Source organism: Phaethon aethereus, assembly GCF_964289735.1.
Source record: "Phaethon aethereus genome assembly, chromosome: 6".
Classification (NCBI taxonomy): domain Eukaryota; kingdom Metazoa; phylum Chordata; class Aves; order Phaethontiformes; family Phaethontidae; genus Phaethon; species Phaethon aethereus.
This window is the reverse complement of record NC_138580.1, coordinates 30,060,803-30,081,990: the sequence shown is the minus strand read 5'-3', so window position 1 is coordinate 30,081,990 and position 21,188 is coordinate 30,060,803. Positions and strand designations below refer to the sequence as shown.

At 39.4% G+C, this 21,188-nt stretch overlaps 1 protein-coding gene across 1 annotated transcript; it reads left to right on the top strand.

The window, feature by feature from the left end:
* Positions 1 to 1,365: 1,365 nt before the first annotated feature.
* On the top strand, positions 1,366 to 20,945 carry CARF (calcium responsive transcription factor; the record flags this gene model as incomplete). The annotated part of the gene is made up of 11 exons (XM_082001205.1): positions 1,366 to 1,486; positions 3,663 to 3,792; positions 5,185 to 5,269; positions 9,636 to 9,825; positions 12,182 to 12,302; positions 13,217 to 13,360; positions 13,810 to 14,043; positions 14,408 to 14,570; positions 15,576 to 15,651; positions 19,399 to 19,517; positions 20,526 to 20,945. The coding sequence occupies 11 exons, from the start codon at positions 1,366 to 1,368 to the stop codon at positions 20,913 to 20,915; spliced, it is 1,773 nt and encodes a 590-aa protein (XP_081857331.1). The 3' UTR covers positions 20,916 to 20,945.
* Between the last annotated feature and the right edge of the window lie 243 nt (positions 20,946 to 21,188).

Below are 21,188 nucleotides of genomic sequence, written 5' to 3'. Positions count from 1 at the left end.
TTTACATGTGTGTTTTTTTTTCTTTATAACCTCTCAGTTTCTGGGTAGACTTGAGATGTTTTAAAGTGATGAGTGGTTTGGGGGAACAGATTTTGGGCACGTGGGATTTTCTTTGCCCTTAGTAAAGAGAATTTGTTCTAGGAAGTAGAAACAAGAATATATTTTCAGCATGGAAAGGGGAAACAAAACCAGAACTGCTAGTGTTAGCTAGTAGCCTCATGATCAGAAGGACAGGAGCTCCCTCCGAGTATACAATACAGCACACCGGTTTAAATGTTCTTTTCTGTTTCTTTCTTTTTTTTTTTTTTTTTAAATAGAAATTGCTACTCAGGACTAAAGTACATTTTACTGTTTTTCCTCTGTGAAAGCATCTAACCTGCATGGATTCCAGGGATCCACTGTTTGGACAGAGTGACTCTCCCGCAGCCTTGCCCACCACAGTATGCCTCTCGGGCAGCTCTCCATCATCGGCTGCGCCTGCCCGGCCACCCCAGCCGCAGCCTCACTCTGCAGAGGGTTTCCACCTGGTAGACCAAACCGGGCAGCCACTTTGTGAGCTGCAGCCCCTCGGAGGGCCCAGTGCGCAGATGGTGAGTGTGTCTGAAACAGGGCCGGTGGTGTTTTCACAGACGAGGGAGCTCTTTGAAGAACTCTTACATGGTGCTTGTTTGTTGTAACAACAGCTGATTCAGACTTTATCTCTAGCAACGAGGTGAAACTTTTCAGTGGTTCAGTTCATGCTCCAGTTGCCCTTCCTCAGGTAGGCAAATCCTGTCTCTAGCCATTACTAATTTTATTAAACATTATCAAGCCTGGATGTTATAGTGTGATGAGATCTCATACTTCTACCGCTGCTGCTTTCTCTATATTCCCTGGATAAGTCTCTCTGTGGTTTTTTGGGGGGATTGGAACATTAGCATTAAGCTAACCCATTATGCTGCCTCTCCGATCCCGCCCCCCCCCCCAACAATACCGCCACCCCCCCAATTAATTTGCTTAAAACTTTGCTTTGTAATTCTTAACACTTACTTTGTAAAAAGGTAACTCTCTCATGATGAATGGCTTTCAGGTTTTTCATAGCTTTAATAGTAGTGTTGTATGTTTCAAATAAATGTTTAATTCATTGTAGAATCCTCTAAGTTGTTTTTTCTCCCCTTTAATCAATTAAAGGGCTATTTTAAAAGGGGGAAGGTAATTTTAAGAAACTGATAGTAAATGGGCAGTTTCCTTATGTGAAATCAAGTTAATTTACAGGCCCTAATTCCAAAATATTTCTTGTTCTGGTAATAAGCAAACCCAGTTGTGCTGCATGATGATTACCATACAAACTAGTGCCATTCATGCTTTTGTGTAATTGCCTTATAGATGATTGTTGCCAGCCAGTCAGAAAATGGACAGGTGCTGCATGTCATTCCTTCTGCCCAGCCAGGAATGGCCCAAGTGATCATTCCTCAAGGTCAGCTTCTGGACGTGACTAGCACACAGGGTGAGTTTAACCTGTGGGACTTGAAGGTGTGTGTTCCTGTGACTAAGCATATCCTGCATGATCTCTTTATAAGCACCTTGTTTGTATGTGTTTCCTTTCCTTAGTCAGTTACAAGAGAAAAATATATTCTTACTGAATCTGCTTTCTGGTTATGAATCTGGCACCCCACACACCACATTTTCTGTTGGGCAAAAGCCTTATGAAATAAGAGCTATTATATTCATTTTAGATATGTGATGGATAGATTGAGATAGCGAGTACAAAGCTGCTTCTTGCCTTATTTACTATTAATAAGGATGTTTGTGCCAAGTCAGACAGCTGTGCTATCAGCTTCAAATTTTCGCTGTCTCTTTACTTCCTTTTGAGTGAAGTAGTTAATTCATGTAATGCAGATAGAAGAATTAACGTTCTTCTAGTCTGTTCCAGAGATCACTGGTGGTGATGCACCTTTTGTGAAGCCAGGAGTGAAGTACCTAGGTAGAAATGCAGTTCCCAGTGAAGAAATGGAGATGTAACTCTGACTTCATTGCTACGTTTTTTTCCCCCTCAGTGTATTAAGTATCGCATTTTAAGTATGTGGTGGGATGCAAAACTAGAAGTGCAAATGTTAAGCTTTTCCCTAGAAAAGGAACATACTGAAATCTGAAAGCATTGATTATTTATCTGCAAGTCTTGCTGAGTGGCAAAATGCATTCACAAAATAAGACTGAGAACTAGGTTGTCATGTTGTGTTAAATTCTCCAAGTTTTATTAAATGGTTTTTGAATTTTCTGTATAAAATTCTCAAAATCTAAGTGCTCCTGTGGAATGAGAGCTCAAAGGTAAGGCTAGAGTCATGATGCTGAGTAGATAGAAAAAAGAGTTGAGATTGAAGTCATGTTCCAGGCTTGCTCCTACCCTAATGCTCATCCTTCCCTCCTTCTCTACCTGCACTTGTAGGCATAAGCCCACCGTTTGGTTGCAGTGTAGTCTTACATGAATTTAAGCTGATTGTGAGCCTTCAGTTACTAAGGAATTGCTACTACTTTTTGTAGGCAGTGAGTTGCAATGCTGAGTAGTATTTTTGTATTCACATTTTTCATCCTACATGGGACTCCGTGTTTGTACATAGCTCTGTTTCACAGTATTTGAATACATGATCTGCAACAGTGCTACAGGGGTTTTTTGTTGTTTTTCCTAGAGACTTACTGTGTAAAAGACTTTGTAGTGATTTGATCTTTAAGAGACAGTCAGGAAGACTTATCAGTGGTTTATTATGGAGACTAAAGGGGAAGGAGAATGGACTATCAGCCTGTGAGTTTCACTTGCCTGCAGGTGGTGGTAATGCATGAAATGGCACAGGCTTCAGAGCAGACCTTAGTGGCTTAAGGGCACCTCTGTGTAGAAGGAACTAGTGCTCTGAGCTTTGAGCCAGAGCGGTGTTACTCTGAGGTGCACGCTTACGAATCTTCTGGCACAAGCTTTCTAGTGGAGTGATTTCTGTACTGAGTCACTAGCTTATCACTCTGTCTTGGAATGGGGGACAGAAGCTTTTGTAATTGAAGGGCAAAAAATCCTGCATCTAAATAGAGCTCCCTTTATGTTGAGACCAAAGTATCAAATGTCTGCTTTCACATTTTTCCATTATGTTTTTGTTTAACTATACACACAGGCTTCAATCTAACAGTATTTTTTTGGCTTATGGATTGCTCCGTTATCAAGAAAGGATAAAACATTTGTTTGAACAGCATGTAAGATTCAATGATGAGGCCTGTTTTTTTCTTGTTTAGGTGTTCTTTTCTAAGTACAAAGCAGTATCATAATGTCCTTTTTTCTTATTTTAAAAGAAATCATTGTGTGATTTGCAGATGAACAAAATAGTTGTGCAATCGTATATGGATTTGTGGAAATGTAAAGCAGGGTAATTTACAAATTCTTCTGATTATGTGCATCGTTGGGGAAGGATTCATTAGCAGTAGCGTGATTACCAAAGTCCTTGAGTACAAACAACCTTATCAAATATATCTTTGTATGTGTGCCTAGAATTTGAGTATTGATTACAACTGCTAAACTACTTTATCACCTAGAAATCTTATTTCATGTCATGCTTTTCCAACACACAAAATTTAATCATAGCTTGTCATTTCCCCATTCTGAGTTCAGTTATTAACCAGGAGGATGTTTTATTTTTGCAAAGATGTTTTGGAAGAGAAGTGTGGTGATGGGAACTTGCAGACTGTGGCGGTGGCTGCTATAGCAGACAGTGCAAACAGTTACATTCTACATCCACAGGCATCTCTCACCATATCGAAAAAAACAACCACCAGGTAGGTCAGGAGTTAAAAGGGTGAACAGTCACTTTGATCCAGTGTTAGTAGTGGATTTTTTTCTTGCAGTTTGTTTTTGCAATGGATGTCATGAACCATTACTATTAGCGAATGATGTGTAGCTAGCTGTGTTTGCAGGCAGTTTCTGTATGTGCCAGAGCAGTGGAAAAAGCAATTAAAGTACCTGTATTCCAGAGATAGTTGGATATATTCTGACCAGAGCAATAGGTGGGCATTTAAAGTAGCACAGTGCAAATTATTGACATTGCTCCAAACAGACACTGATACTGCCAACCAAAAGTTGAAAGTGATCCAATGAAGGCACTGCAGGGAAAGTTGAAGTTTGAGGGAGCAGAGTTTCTTGCATGAGTGTGTTAAAACCTGTATAAACCATCCTCCCACAAGAAGTGTTAAATGTGGAGGTTAATTTTTTTAGACAGATTTCAATAGTTGGCATTAACAGGGAAAGCCTAATCTTTGTTCTCTGCATAACTTCTTAAGCTTTCCTTGATAAAATATGAGCAAATAGCTGCTAACAGTGTGTTGGAACAATTAGACAGGCAGATTGGTTAGCAAAGTTTCTAAAGTTAAAATAATTGTTATGTTTTTCTTCTCTTGATATCCACTGGGTTCTGTCCCCATGCTAAGTGGTACCTACTATTTTAATTCCTGAATAATCTGGGATTCTTTTTTGCTTTAAAAAAAATCCCAAAACCCCAACCAAACAAAACCCCCCAACAATTACCGAAAAAAAGAATACAAATCCCCAGAGAAAGATGTTTGTTCCGTGGACTGCAGGCTGGCTTTGCATTGGTTTATGCTCTTTTGAAATCAGAACATGGAATAGATTAGAATAATGTCACTACAGCACAATTTATATATATTCAAGAAACTTCTAAAATGAAGAGAAACAGTTTGTGAATGGATTTTTATGAGCACATACTTACTTGAAATAGTTATTGGAGCTCGTTTTCAGTAATTTAAAAATATACTAAAATGTGCAGCATTTACAAGTGTTTGATATTGGTTTTAATCTTTAGCATTCTACCATCAGTCTGTGTAATAAAATTATCAAGACAGGTAGCTGGTCTATTTCACGATGTTTTGTCTATTGTCATCAAGCAACGATACTGGGAACACTGAATGCTCAGAGGTCTTCTTGAATGTAGAAAACAGTGGGGTTTTTTAAATACTTATGTTTACTGTGAATTATTTTAACAATGAAATAGAATATGGGGAAAATGAACTCTGGGTTTTTAAGGCAAGTTGATACAATATCTATAGTTTGATCATATGCTGTAGGGTTATACATAATGCACTGATTTGATATGTTACCTGTAGTTTAGACGAAATTGTCTGTACAGACTTTTACTATATTTTTTTGGTTTTCAGGGTAGTGGAAGATCCCTTTCCCATCCCTCTCCAGCCATTGCTGCCAAATACGCCTGCATGGGCACGCCGTCTCAGGAGCTGTGAGGTGGGCTACAAAGAATTCTGACATGATGTTTTATCACCTAGATCTAAGATACTGATCCTATTCCATGAAAGGAATAATATTCGTAGTTGTAGAAGTAATGTTCAAGCTTCCTGGTATTATAAAATAGTACTGGTACTAGCTGGTTCTACTAGTACATTTAAACACATAAAATTCTGTGGAATCCCTTCCTTTTTTGGGCAATGCTAGAATAACTGACCATCAACAGCTCCTGAAGCAAATAATGTGCTTCTGAAATCTCAATGTCATACAGCACTGGGAAAAGCCATTCTGTGCCACATCAGAGTTCGCTCTTGAACTACAGTGCAAGCTCTGCTGTCTTCTGCTGAGCAAACCGGTTTTTATTGCCCTTAGTGATCCACTAATTAAAGAATAAAATTGCTTTTATATGGCCTCAGCCTGCAACCTTGTGTATTGGTTTGTGTTGTCACTTAGAAATCAAAATACACATGACTTGCCAGGGTCAAGTCTGGGACTTATCAGAGCACCTTAATGTCAATGTTTTACTAAGGATTTCTATTTTAGATATTGTCACAGTTGGGTTTTTTTTGTACCAGCATGGCTACCTGTGCTTGTTTTCTTTTTTGTTAAAAAATGCTCTGTCTTTATTCCTTGTGATGGCTTTTGACCTAAACAGAACTCTCTTTTTATTTGCATATTGTTAGATGTCTGCAGAACTGTCCTGATGACTGGGATGATATCAACAGCTAGAATGCATCATAAATCACTTAAAAGGAAGGGAGGGGAGATGGGAAGATTCTTAAGAGATGACCTACCCCTTCCTCCTGCTGACAGACTCTTCCTAATAGATGTTTATTTTACTTTCTCTTTATACTTTTTTAAAGGAAAACTCATACTCTCTAGCTGGTTCACCTCTTTAGCTATCCCTGCCATTTGAGGTTTTTCTTACTGGCTTGGCCACTGATTACTGGAAATTGCAGTTGCGGGGACTTAGAAATTGAGTTTCTTTCTGTATCCACTTAGAAACAATTTAAAAATGAACAAAATATATTAATCTGTTCCTCTTTGTTATATGCCTTTTATTTCATATAAATGGTACTGACCCCTATTATATCCACTTAAACATTAAGAGGTCAGAAAATTAGTAATGCTAATTCTTCCATGGTGGAGATACTGTTTTCACAGAATGAGTCCCTTAATTCAAATGGCAAGTTAGTTGTTAAAGTTCAGTAAGATGTATAACATTTATTACTGTGTTTTTAGCACTGCGTGGTACATACTTTCCAGTCTTAACATCAATGTAGCTTATCTGAATCATTTATTATTTGTTTCATTTTATAGGAGGACTTGTATTATGGTCTGCTTGGTCTATGTGAGTCTATTACAAGAGATTTCACCTGCTGTGTTTAAAATTCACAGCAGCAGCATTTAGAGAAGAATTCTTATTTTTAAAGAAAAGGAAATCAAAATATTGTCTGAGTGTGTTCTGAGGATATAAACATCTGTCCCTTCTGTTCTGCAGAACTATTGCCTGTGTGCATTAATCCTCCTTGTTCCTTTAAGCAACAAAAAAAATAAAATTTGTTGCTGTTCTTCCTGCAGAGTCAGCTCATCCCAGGAGGAATAACACAAATTCTCTTCCTCCTTGTGTGTTATCAGCAGAGTTGCTGTGCTGAGTTTGTCAGTTAGTGTAAATCCACTGGAGACTGCTAGGATGCATGTGCTTTTTCATGGGCACAGACTAGAGAATGGGATTTTGAGGTGTCATTTATCTTTCAGGTGTGACTGTCTTGCAGAATGTTTTGTTACTAGTAATAGGATTGAAGGGTCCAACTGGCATTTGGAGATCTAGTAGAGGTGCAGATAAATATGGCAACTCACAATTCCACTCTTTCAGTCACTTGCCAGAATGGAAACAAACTTAAAGAGTGTGGAGGTCTGTGTAAATTTCAGCTAAGGTGCCAGCAGGTGAAGCCATGGCACAGCCTTGCTACATGCTGCCAGTTGTCTGTCCCTGGGAGCTGGCCAGGACTGAACTCCAGAGGACAATGACTCCTTTGGCAGTTAGTACTGCAGGCAAAGACAGAGCAGTAAAAGCTGCAGCTGTCCAAAATTAGCACTAAGCTCTGTGTTTGGTGTTGATTCCCTGACTGCCTTGAAATGTTCACCTTACACTTGCTGTGCCTAGACAGTGTAATGCCTCTGGTATCCTGCTGCTGTTAGTTCACTCAAGGAAAACTGCAGTCTTGATGTGTGTACTTCAGTGTAAGCTTTTATGTACCCTTGCTGAGATGAGGCCAGCAGAGAGAAAAGATATTGCTCCTTTTTTTGGCTTGAAAGTTAAAGGGTTGGAGAGTATGCGATAACTTCAAGGTATTTAAATTGTTAATAAAAAGTGGATTTAAAAAAAAATATTTTCTATAACCTACTTAGTTTTCAGTGGTCTGATCAGAATGTATTTCCAGCATGTATCAGCATAATGAAATCGAGTGTAATTAAAAACTGCATTAATTAATCAAATGTACAAAGCTAAGTTAATTTATTTTTGTGGAGCAGATGGTCTCATTTGCCCATTTGTTCCTACTTGGGAAGCTCCTAGAGAGCAGGGATCCTACATGCTGTATGCTTTTCTTCTCGTCTTCCCCTCCCACCCGTTTTGGGAAAATGATCTATCTTATGCAGAAGTAGAGCCAGAATAAGAGACAGTGCCTTAACGGTTAGTGCTGCTTTTCTGGCACAACAGTTTTATCCTTCTCTCATCTTCCTAGAATAAGCTCAATGACCTATTTATAGCGGCAGGTATAAAATATGGAAAGACAAATGCTGTTCACACAGTATTCACTGCATGGAGTGGTACTGTAATTCCTCTTGCAAAAGGGGTTTCTGTAAAGAAGGTATTTGTGGTACTTCTCAGGCCACTTTGCTTCTCCTGGATTTTTCAGATCAGATTTTGGACAAGAAATGTTATTTATAATTTCTGGCTAAACAATTGCCAGCTTCTCATCCTCACCACAGCTGTGTGAGTGCAGCCCATGTAGGTTTTCTTACCTGCTGGAGCAGTGTGCTTGCAGTGCAGTGAGCTGCTGAAGTGTGAGCAACTGGTATCTTGGAATGACTTGTGCAGCCAGCGCATACATAACCCTCTGCTTTTGGGCTTGTGCTAGCATCACACCGTGCTGGCCCAGTTCATTCACAAGGTGTTCATTTGTTCTTTGTTGACTTTAGGTCTTGCTAACCACAAGCATCTTCTTGGGTGGCTATGAGGCAAGTTTTACGCAGTTGTCACTAAAGTGTTTGTGAGATAATAATCCTGGAGAGACACTGTTGCTGCTTTTATTGTCAGTGTTATTTAAACATCTGGCTGCTCTGTCATTGAAGGTGACAGAGTAGATCCATCAGACCTTAGTACTCATTCACTATGTGTTTGCCCCACAGATGTGCTGTAAGACTGAGGTAGCAAACTGCTCTAGGTGTTACTTCCAGCTGCTTGGTCAGCCTGATCCTGAGCTGCATGTGAACAGAAGCGTTCCAAATTTGGATGGAAAGCTCTTCTGTGTCCCAGTGCTTTCGCTGCTTGCTGGCTGGCCCTGGTGCACCAGCACTGAACCAGCTGTGGTGGCACTAAGTAGCTGAACAGCTGTCACAGGGGATGTTGCCAAGTCAGCAGGTTGTTTGTTGTTTCTTTGTTTGTTTTTTACTTTGAGTCAGGTTAGATGCAGTTTTTCTGGAGTTGCCCAGAGCTTAGCATTGAAACCATCATCAGTTTGCACATGGCCAATTTAGTATATTAAGTTTCTGTGTAATGTTGAGAATCAAGAGTGCCTTGAAGATTGGGAGGGGTATTATGTGAGACATTCAATTAAAAGTTTGTGCACTAAGTGGGTGAGGCGGTTACTGGTGGTACAAGCAGCTGTATTCTGTTCCAGCTCAGTGCAGCGAGTATCTGTTGGAGCAGATGTGGAGATAATTTTTAATGCTTCAGAGATTCTCTGTGGGAGTCAAGTAACAATGTTTGCCCGACAAAGATAAATTTGTCTAGGAGGCGACTGCAACAGAAGAGTGTGTTGGGGGGGGGAAACAACAGGAGTGAAGTTGTTCTGTGGAAATCAGAGTTGGCAGTAACTGTAATCTTTTCAGGGGTTCTTGGTGTATTTGTGGTCTTGGAGGGCTGACAAACTCCTGACTTCAGTGGGGACTGCTCTGGTGTTACATCCTATGGTAAATCTATTTGTGAGGATAGTAGTGTGGGGAAAAAAAACCATGAAATGCCAAAAATCTGGGCCTGCATCCTCACTTGCCAGAGTCCCTGACTGCTTTCATTTTCTTGTGTAGTGTTCAGCAGTCAGCTGGGTGAATAATCCTATTATTTCACCTCCTTTCCATACAGAAAATTGGGGACTCGTACCGCGGCTATTGTGTGAGCGAGACAGAATTAGAGAGCATTCTAACGCTACACAAGCAGCAAACACAAAGTGTGTGGGGGACGCGCCAGTCTCCAAGCCCAGCCAAACCTGCCACACGGTTGATGTGGAAATCTCAGTATGTCCCATATGATGGGATCCCCTTTGTCAATGCAGGTAACTAACTTTTATTTTAATAACTACTTTCAAAATTTCAACATCAGTTGCCAACTGGCCATAAAGAAGGATCTTTATGGTGTTCCTTAGTGTTGATTAAAGTCAAGGCACAAACATAAAAAAAGAGCAGCTTGGGCACCTCCGTAACACAGTCTGAAGGAGCTGGTTTCCATGAAACCACAGGCTTACGTTTCGTTGTGATTATTTCCTCTTGTTCTTTAGAAATAAATTAGTTAAGTACCATTTGATGGGGGTTCTTGTGATGAGATCTTTAGATGGAGGCCCCATCTGCTCTATCAGGATGTGAAAGTTCTTGTAAGGGTAAGAGCTTGTTCAAGTATTCTTGCCTAACTTGGAGATCCTTTGAAGAGTTTGTTCCACAGGAGCCAATAAACTATTTGAATGGCACCCTTTAAAAAATTAATACATTTAAAAAGGAAAATACACATCACCGTATCTCAGCAGACAGATTTATTTTTTTTTTAAAATGAATGTGCAGACTTCACAGGTAATTATAAGTTTAGCTCATGCAATGCATATGTGAAGTTAATAAGAGTTTATTCAGGTATGAAATTAATAGGTTTTAGTTGTTATATAGAGATCATGAATGACTGGAATGTAGGTTATGTGCTTGATTTTTTTTTTTGCCCTGAAAGTAACTGAAAAAGTGAAATGTTATCACCAGTTTTAAAGCTTCAGCCATAAACTGTGAGGTATAAGAAAGCTAAGAATGAAGCCAAAACGACTTACACTTCTATTTTTTCCCCCAAAATGCATAGGAGACATTTTTAGTTTCCTGTAAGATCTGCCTGATAAGTGAGTTGCCCCACAGTAAGGTATTTAGAGCAAAAACACACATAGATTTTTTTTTTTTTCTTTAAAGTGTTGTAGACTACTAGAGACTCAGATTATTAAGTTGTAATATTTTTGCTTTCCTCAGACTCCCAAACAGGCATTATGTATATTTCTAATGTGTTGCCTTTCCAATATGTTCAGGTTAAATTTATAACTCCTCTGTGAAAAGCTTTCCTTAAAATCCTTTACACCAGAGGCAGTAAACATGATTTACTAAACTGCAGTTTAAATCCCAGATAACACTTCCATCCTGCACAGTTTAGAATTCAGTTATTCTCGAGGAATTTATCCCTTCTGCATAAGTGGAACCAATCTGTAATACATTCCCTGCTGTGCTTCATTTGTGGGGAAATACAGCTGGGTATTTGAGCTGGGTAGCTCCTTATAGTGTAAAACATGCACTAATCATCAAAATCTTGGTTGTAATTTTTAATAAGAATTGTGGATAGTTGATACTTCTGTAAAATAAGGGCCCCATCAAATTGGTTTTGAGATTCATATTAGCAAGGACTAGTTTAAAGCTGCTGAAGTCTTTTCAATCCTAGAAGTTCCATTTAAGTTTGGGTTTTTTTCTTTTTAAAAAAGACACCAGATATCTGTTTGTTATACATAATTCTCTTTTAACTTTCCTATTTCTTTATTTGCATTGTTTTGTTTTTTTTTTTAATGTCATACTCTAAGGCAGTAAATCATTGGGTGTCTTATGGAAACACATCATGTTGCTGTTGTGATACTTAAAATGTTTTGGTTATATCACTTGTGGTATGGGCAGCTCCTTGCCTGCATACTGGAGTATATGAACTACAGATAAAAGATAACTAAACTTGACGTGGAAGAAATTTGGAAGAAGTTCATTGACCACTTTAATGCTATACCTGGTACCCATTTTGTTAGAGGTCTGACTGGAAGAAGTCACTTACTTTAATTTTAGACCTAAGCAATATTTGTTTAAGCCTGTCTGGTTTTGTGTGGGTATGCCACACTGAAACAGTGTTATTTAGCAGGTAAGATAGGTCAGGCTTGCAAGTAAGAATTTATGGGACAGCATAGTCTGAAGTATTGATTTAAGACAGGAGACTGGAAATAACTGCTGACCTTTGATTTCAGCTGTGGTTTTTGTTAGTTATTTTGGGAATCCTGCTTCCCTTACGTTTATTACCGGTATTGTGCTCCTTTGGTAACTTGGAAGGCTGCTCATCTTAAGTATTGGTGGGTACCAGGGCAGAATCCAGTATTTTGCCTTCATATATGTTGCAGGAGTGTTGTGCGGTGTAGTAAGTTTGGGAAATGCTTTGAAAATGCTCTGTCTTCCTTATATGCTGCAAGAAAAGCATTTGCACTGTATCTGAATGCTTGCTCCACTTAAAGTGTTCTGCCTTCTGAAGAGTCTGATGGTAAACAGAAATAACTGTTTCAAAACTTTCTTCTATAGTTACTGTTTTACTGTAATGGCTTCAGTTGGTTGCTTGAATAAAGAGAGTGCGTTACTTTCTGTTCCCAGGAAGCAGAGCCATTGTAATGGAGTGCCAATATGGGCCAAGGAGGAAAGGGTTCCAGCCCAAAAAAGCTGGTGAGCGGGAAGGCACATCTGGCCATCTGTACAAAGCCACTTGTCCAGCAAGGTAAGAATTGTCTGTAAAGCTGGAAGAGCTACTCAGCATCCTAAGAAAGTGTTCTTTCTGTGAGCCTTGGCAGAGCACTGTTTGGGGGTGGTAGCTGATATGCACTGTAGCTCTTAGTTTCATCTCTTTGATAACTTGAGGTTGGTATTTATTTAAAGGGAAGGAAGAAATGCTGTTCTCTTAAACTGAGTAAGGCTGAGATTTGATTGATCGCCCAGATGCAAAGTAGCAGTACATCAGGATATGCAATACAAATGGGAATCATTCTCTACCCCAGCATTAATTAGTTATTGTGGTGTCCTTTAGTTACCATTTTTGGTCCTAAAACTTCTTATACGTTGTTTTTCCTTCAGGCTTTTAATTGCACATATCAGTCAATCATCCTAATTTTGCAGATGTCCTATTTGCTGAAGGAGTTACAGTTCTTCCTGTTCACTGGGGACTTTCTTCTTCTACAACACTAATGTGTTTTTCGTGGTCCTTGAGCATCCTCCTGGGTGTTTGTTCAGTTTTTACTGAGCTAAGAGTGTGTTTACCTGGACAGCTGCAGCTGGGTTCAAGTTCAATTCTGGCTTCAAGTTGGGTGAACTACAGCCCGTTGAGAAACGGTGTTGTGCTTCTACTATACAGAGGGACAGAGGATTTTTGATGAAGTACAAAATGACTCTGAGTGGCTTCCGACTGGAACAGAAGTGTGTCTGTATCCATCTGCATCCATCTCTGTTGATGTGTTCTTAACAATTCTACAGTTCTCTTAGAGGCTCCTCAGCTCCTACAACACTCTGCTTTAACTTTTTCTATACTAGTATCTAATATGAAGTAGGTGGGGGTTTTACCTTCCCCCTGACGGCAAAGTATATTGAAGGAGAATTTTTTTTTTTATTCCCCCTCCACCCCACCCCCACCCTTGGAAGGATCTATATTAAAAAGATTCAAAAGTTTCCGGAATACAGAGTCCCTACTGACCCTAAAATTGACAAGAAAATCATAAGAATGGAGCAGGAGAAAGCATTCAACATGCTGAAGAAGAACTTGATAGATGCTGGCGGTGTCCTCAGGTGAAACTTCCACTTTTTAATTTATCTTGAGAAATGAAGCAAAAAAGAGCAATAATTTGCTTGGTTTGCTGTATTGTTTACTTAGTCACTTTATTAAGGTTCTTGCTCAATATCAATAGTAAAAAAATCCCACAATCTCAGTCAGACTTCTGTGGCTGTGGAGTTTTTAGTTTGGTAATTGTATTAAGCACCAAGCTGTGGAACTTCAGCAGATGTTTTCATGCCGGGAATAGTTAGAAATAGTTGTATTATTTGGGGGGTTGAGCTGGTTTATTTTGCATTGAAAGGTGTGAGAGGGCCCTGAGCTCTGAAAGGCAGTATCTTCCAACTCGGGGGCTGTAAAAACTTAAGAACTAGGTCGTTTGTGATTGTCCGACTGTTCCCGCAAGAGACTAATTTTATTTCCTTTGCTTAAGAATTGTGTGTAGAAACTCTTTCCTTCTTGCCAGGTGGTATGTACAGTTACCCACTCAGCAAGCCCACCAATATCATGAAATGGAAACTTCCTGCCTCCCTCCTTCACCCTCCCATTTTTCTGTGTCTTCTCCTGAGGAGGAGGAGGAAGTTGTTAGAGATGAGAACTGCGCTCTGCCTTCCCGACTTCATCCTCAAGTGGCAGACAAGATCCGAGAACTGGTGTCTCAGGGAGTAGAGCAGGTCTATGCAGTGAGGAAGCAACTAAGGTACAGTACTGGCATGCTCTCAGTCTGTAGTGCTATATCTACTTTTGCATTTCACGAATTTGGTTTGCAACTAAATGGCAGGGCTGATGCATTACTGAATATATTTCCCATGAGTCATGAAAATCAGTTTTTCCTAGCTTTTGTCTTCTCTTTCCATTTTGTTGTAGGTAGCCACTAAGAGCTGCCATCCACTTTAAAGTTAGTTGTATAAATAGGGATTTTTAATTCCTAGCTCTGTAGCAGATGCACTAAGAACTGGCTTTTGCTCTTTTTGTTGCAACAAGGGGAGGGAGAAGATAGCAGTGGGGAAACAGTACAATACATTTTAAATATGCATATTTGAATGTCCTTTAACATGTGACAGAAAGTATGTGGAAAGAGAATTATTCAAGCCTGATGAAGTGCCAGAAAGACATAACCTGTCCTTCTTCCCCACTGTGAATGACATCAAGAACCACATCCATGAAGTGCAGAAGTCCCTGAGGAATGGCGAGATGGTGTATAATTCAGAAAGTATACCAGCAACGGTACGTTGGCCTTTATATTTCTTTTTGATTTTTGGAGTTAAATACTGGAAGTCTTATTTTTAATTTTTACTACTTAGCTGTATTTCATCCAAAATTCTCTATGGCTTTTTATTTCCAGCAGTAATATTTTTAGTGGACTCTCTGGCTGAGCAAGATTGGATTAAATGTGAATAAAACCTTCTGACCTTATTCAGTATTTATCTCATCAGCATTAGATTGCTATTAGTTGATTGACAAATTATACAATACTAGCACTTCATAATGACTACAGGAACTGGAGCTCATGTGGTATAGAAAAATTGACACGTGTCAGAAAATTTCATTCATGGCTTTGTCGTTGCCTGTGTTTTGGAGAAGTAACTACTACTTTTCTGTATCTGAAAAATGGGAATGAAGTATGGCTTATGTGCAATCTAAATTAGGGCTTGCACAACATTTTGAATGTGTAAATATTAATAAATGCACTTTATAGCAAGTGAAATAAGCGTGACGTAGATACTTCAGAATGCTCAGTAACTCTTATGTGTTGTTCCTTAATTTTCTTCCACCTATTGAGTAATAAGGGATACAGAGTGATCCTAGTTTTCCCAGTTATGAGGTTGACTGCTAAGGAATTGCTGATTTAAAATCATCTTTGACAAATTGTACTGCTAAATCATACTGTCATCAGTCTTTTCCCTCTCCCTACACTGCTCTTGGCCCAGGTGAGTGGGTGATACTTATTAGTTAGCCAAATGGTTTGACTATTTTCTATTTTAAAGCCTTTGAACTGTCTTGAGCAGACTTTAGCCTTCCTGGTATAGTGCATGTTAAAAAAAACTTTTACAGGTTGTTTTATGTTTGTTTGTTTTGTTGTAAACCAAGAGCTCCCAAAATGCATAGTTACAAGAAAATAAGAAAGTGTAGTTTTAGACATGATTTTCCTACAGGTCCTGTATTGAGCCTATGTTCCTGTAGTAGACAAACTTGCACCCTTTTTGAGAACTGCGATCTTTTTCCTTTCAGCTGCAGTGGACCACAGACAGTGGGAATGTTCTCACAGAAACGGTGACTGTTACATTTGCCTCGCCAGCTTCAGATGGTAGGACTGCATTAATACCTTAGCTGTCTACAAATGTGATTTGGTTTATTAGCTCTGTCACAGAAGTTCAGTTTCCTTCCAGAGAGGTTCTTGTCATGTTCTGTCACTGAGCTGAACTTCAGAAGGATTGTTTTGGTGTGTCTATTTTGGCATACTTTTTTTTAACTAGTTGAGTGCATATGTGTGGAAGAATACATGTAGTCATGATGGGGTTGGCAGAAGGATGAAAATTATAGATTTGGCTTTTGTTTAGCATCCTCAAGCAACTGAAGATTTTAAGAGGATGGTTATGTGGAGAGAGTATTTTGCCTTGGATGAAGGTGCTACGAACGGCTGTGTAGAGAGCATTAAATTCCTACTGAACAGACATATCTGTCAGGGCACACAGTACCCAGGAGCCAACTGGGTACTTGAGTTCCTTGATGGTTTGTGCTTCACACATGCTTAAACATCTTGCTAAAAAGGACGTGAATGCATGTTAGGATTCCTGCTTCTCACAGAGTCATTGGCTTGATAAGTTCCACTGCTAGGATTAGGCCCTGAACAATGAACGCTGTATTTCTGTTGTCAGAATTGAGAGCGCTCTTTTCCGTTTTCCTTAATGCTTAGGATAGAAATAGCAACACAGGTTTTTAGTGTCAGCAGGGCTGAGAGATATGTTTATTCAGTTCTTAGTGTGGTGAAACTTCCTTAATGTGTGAAGCCAAAGTAGCATCTCTTCCCAGTGACTGCTGTAGATTTCTATAGAAACTTGGGTTTATGCATTCATGGTCGAAGGTCTGTTTTTTTTGAAGAAGCTAATTACACCATTTTTCCTTTATTGAAAGTGGGTTCCTGCTACTATTACTCCAACTTCAAAACATGTACTAAAACAAAATACGTGTGTGTTTAACGAGATTTGCTTGCTACCCACATAGTTAGGATTATACGTAAGTTGAGATGCTTCTGGAGCATGGTGGCTGATAATAAATTTAAAATGAGATTGTTCTGCCCTTTTCCCCGGGTTTCAAGGATATTTTGTTTAGCGTGACACCAAAAGAACTTTCCTGCGTGTTTGTGGATGCTTTCCCCATCCCTCATTTAATAGGTTTAGTATGAAACTCATCAGAAAAGTTGTTGGCTTTTATCAGGGATACGATTGCAGCAAGGTGTAAGAGCCTAATCGTTTGCGTACATTAAGACAATGCTGCAGACTTCTTAGATGTGTTTGATCTCAGTGGCACTGCCAGCTTGTTTCCTCATTTAGTTGGACCATGCTGGTGGGTACTTTTTGTTCCAGACAGCTGATAGAGAAGTCTACAGGGACCAAAGGGGCACTGCCACAGTTTGCCATGTTTAAAGATGTACTTGTGTCAACAGTTACCCTCCATTGTGGTTCTTGCCTGAAGAAGTCCTGATGTGTTTGGGTTTTTTTCCCCTCTGGCCCCTGTCACTGCCTGATCCATTTCTTACCTTTCTTGTAGCAGGAACGATAAACCCCCAGAGATTTGGCTCACTGTGTGATTTCTCCTAAATGACTTGGTGAACCTGATTTACATGGAGCAGCTCCATGCACACTAGTGCATTTACAGTTAATAAAAAGACCAATGTTGGGCTTTGTTTTGTTTGGGATTTTTTTAACTCTTATTTTAGCTGTTGCTGCAATGGATCAATCCAACTGTCAGAGGACAAGAGGTAAATTTTTAGGCCCAGTTTGAATAGCATCCCTCTTTTTTTAAGGAAGTCTTGTGTTTTAGGAAAAAAAGGAATTTTCAATATGAGCCGACTTACTGTGCGTAAGCTTGCATGTCTGTGTTAATATTTCCATTACTGTGCTTTTATGGAGAGATACAGAATAGTTGTGCCTTCAACAGCTGTGATAGAGCTCAGCAGGGATTACTTTTGGTATGAACTGAATGCTGGAGAAGGTTCAGGAAGACCAGTTCTTGCTTTCTTTGTCTTTCATAGATAATTTTCTAAGGCAAAGTAGCCTATCAAACGTGTAAACATCCATCCGGTGACATACTGAGTTTTAAAGGAAGCGAGAGAATTGGATTTTTTAGTTTTCTGCACATGTGCACCATTTCACTGAATATAAGCGGGTTTTTTTATTCCAGCATATCCTGTCTCCGCTTAAATAATGTGGGTATGTGTTTGTACACATTGCAAATACATGTTTATAATTGTATTACAAGTCTAAGCAAAGAAAGAAGCCTGACACTGAAAAAATCAGCTCTCATTAATGTATGTGAAGTGGTAGCAAGGGAAAACACCACTGACTTTTCAAATTACTGTTTGTATACATCTTTTTTCATTTCAACTTTTGCTGAATTGGGACAAATTTACATTTAAGAAATTGAACAATAACAGAAATAAACCCAGCTGTTTGGTTTTTTTTGTTGTGCAGAACTCCATATCTCCATGTGATGCAGCTTTCTCTGTTCTCTCCTAAGTGTAAGAATCACTGTAACTATCAAACTTAAGTGTGTTCCCTTTTACATCTTTTATGAAGTATAATAACAAGTCAGATGAAGTACCACATATATGTGGTTGGGTTTTTTTAGCTTCTGGCATTCATACTGAATGCCCATGCAGTGGGTAGTGTTTGGGTAGATTAGGAGTTGAACTATTAGCTTTATTCATAGGCATGTTGGTGTAGAATACAACCTAAGGAAAGAACTACCGTCTCTTACTACATGTGAATATTCACATATGCATATGGAACCTCTGTACAGTATTACAAAGAGCCTAAATATTTGAAGTAATTGTGTTCAAGGAGATATATAGAGTATATCTGACGGGCAGTTACTATAAAGAGTTAGAGTTTGCAAATCCGTATACATGTTGAAAAATGTATCTCCACTCGTTTAGATTGCTGGAAACTTTTGCCTGATTTCCTGGTAGAAAGCTTTTTGCGATTGACCAGTTTCAATTTTTTTCCATTCATCAGACTATTTTACATGCACAGGATAAGCTCTTCTTTTACAGTTATAGCAGTGAAATTGCAAAATAAGAGGCTAAGCAGTGTCTACTTGTGTCTGGATAAATCTTATCCAAAGTGTTCTGAGTGGCTTAAATAGGAAATGGAATGATCCCCTGAGGTTTTTTTGCAGAAATTGCTAAAAGTGAACCACAATTTTTACAAGTCTTCAGGAAATGAAGTCCATCATTCTTACATTAAATAAGAATTTTGAGGATGTGATGTAATCTGTAGGCTGAAAGGCCTCCAGATAAATGGACTTTGGTGTGATACTGTGTAGAAATTATCCTAATTTCACGACGATGTTTGGAAGGGAGTGGTGAGACTTAGAGGATTTCCTGCGTAGATTTTTATTTTGGAAGACCACACTTTCTTTTGATGCCTGTCTGTTATTGAGCCCTTACTGAGGTGTATGTATTGTCAAATTATCTGATTGCTGGTTTGATAGAAATGTTTCACTTTTATGTTATAACTAGAAATTCTAAGCACAGGGTAGGTTGCAATGACTTAACCCTCCAAAACGGATTTATTGGTGCTTCTGTTTTTTACTCTGAACAGGCACATACAATCTTCCTATAGTATTATCTTTTCCTCATACCGAGCCTTTTTTTGTTAGCATCCAACAACTTCTGCGAAGAGAACAGCATTTATGTATATACGTGTCTTTCATATGTCTATACTGAGATTGAAGTGGTTTGTTCCGTTCACAGGGGAGGCTTTTAAACAGTAAGAAGAAATTTGTCATAACTGTCTGCTTTGTCTCTGTGGCACTGTAGGGAGCTCAGCAGGGGAGTCAGTCGTCACCAAAGCAGAATCCAACCAGAGCGGGGGGTCCTTGCTACCAGAAACAGGTCAGCTGTTGTCTTCACTGTCTTCACTTCAGCCCAAGGTATTTGCACAACTTCAGGTACAGTCAAGTTGTTTACAGAATGTCAGACATTCTGCACTGGGAATGCTGAAGGCGAGCTGAGAACAGCAAGTTCCCTCTCAGCTAATGATGCCAAACACTGGCTAGGACTTGGAAATAGCTGTCAACTCTTACTTTGGCCTCTCTTGCATATCACATTTAGCATATAGCTGTGGTGCAGGGGATCACACTACCATTTTTTGACACTTTGAAGTTAAGGTCTCTTGTGAAGGCAAAACCAAGAAGATGAAGGTAGTGGGCTTCTGCTTCAAACCAAACACCTATTCATTTTCCACATGGTACAGTCATTTCATAATAAAAATGCTGCAAAACTGGGGGGAAATGTCAGACTTACTTTCTTCTTTTAAATCCTCTCCAGCCTCTTAAGAAAATACATTAAAATCCTAAAACTGCTCCCAGCTCAGATCTGTAAACTTCCAGATTGAAAGGCTGAAGAGTGAGGATAAGAATGTCATGCTAAAAGACCTTCTTCTAAAGCTCATGTCCCTTCAAAGCTGGCTCTCGTAGCTTTTTTCTCTAACTGCTTCTTTGAAAAGCTGCCTTCATACTTCCTGAACCCCAATGAAATGCATCATCTTTTTCCTAGAAATAGCTGGCAGTAAGATGCTGTTCTACTTGCTGTGTCGCTCTCTTTCTGAAGACAGCCTGGCTCCACCGCTCTTTTCTTCAAAGCAGTATGGCTAGCTTTTAGTGCTCACCTCCTGTGGGAATGGGCAGTATTGGGGAATGATTTGAAACTGAATATTGATCCAAAATTAGAGCTTTATGGTCATAAGTAGTCTTCTAGTTGCTGCTGGATACCATTGTCCTAATTGTTTTCTAATAACAACGTTAGCCTAGGGTTGCTGGGATTGACTGTTTGAAAGAGATGATGTGTAGGAAGTCAAAAGCTATGTTGTTCCAGCATTGCAAAATACATGACATTAAACGCAAATTCCTCCTGCTGTAAATACTGGTATGTTAGTTCTTCTGCCTTCTCTTTCACAGGGATTACAGCTGCAGTCAACTTTTACCTCCACAAATGGATCAACAGCCCCGATAGCTGTAAATAACCATTCCCCTCCCAGCCCTGTGAGTCTCCTGGATTCCATAGGAAGTGCAATGACCAACCATTCTTTAGTACTTAGTCAGGGACACAGTCTGCAAGCAGATGCTGGCCTAACACAACATAATGCTGCTGCCTCTGCCTTTGGAACTCTGCCTGGCTCTGATCAGAGTCTGGTCACCATGGGACAGTTGGTAGCAGTTGGAGGGGTAGATGACTCCCGAAGCCTAGAAGGAGGAGTCCATCAGATTCTCTTGGGAGATGTACACACTATTCCAGTACGGATTGTGGAGAACCATCCAGCACTTAGTAAGTTTCAGTCTTCCCAGTAATGTGTAAATGTGGAAAATATGGTGGATTTTGTTCTGTGTGTCTTTAAGAAAGGCAAGAAATGTGTTGGTAATGGGGAACTCAGCATAGACTTCTTTCAGCTGATTCTAATTAGTTTTTATTGTGAAAACATGACATGGGGGAGACACCAAACAAAAAACCACATCAACCCCAAAACTTAGTTTTTGCTGTAAAAAGGTGACTTCTTAGTTAAACTGCTTATCGCTTTCTTTGATCAAACACCAACTTACTTGATGAACACAATATTTTTTCCA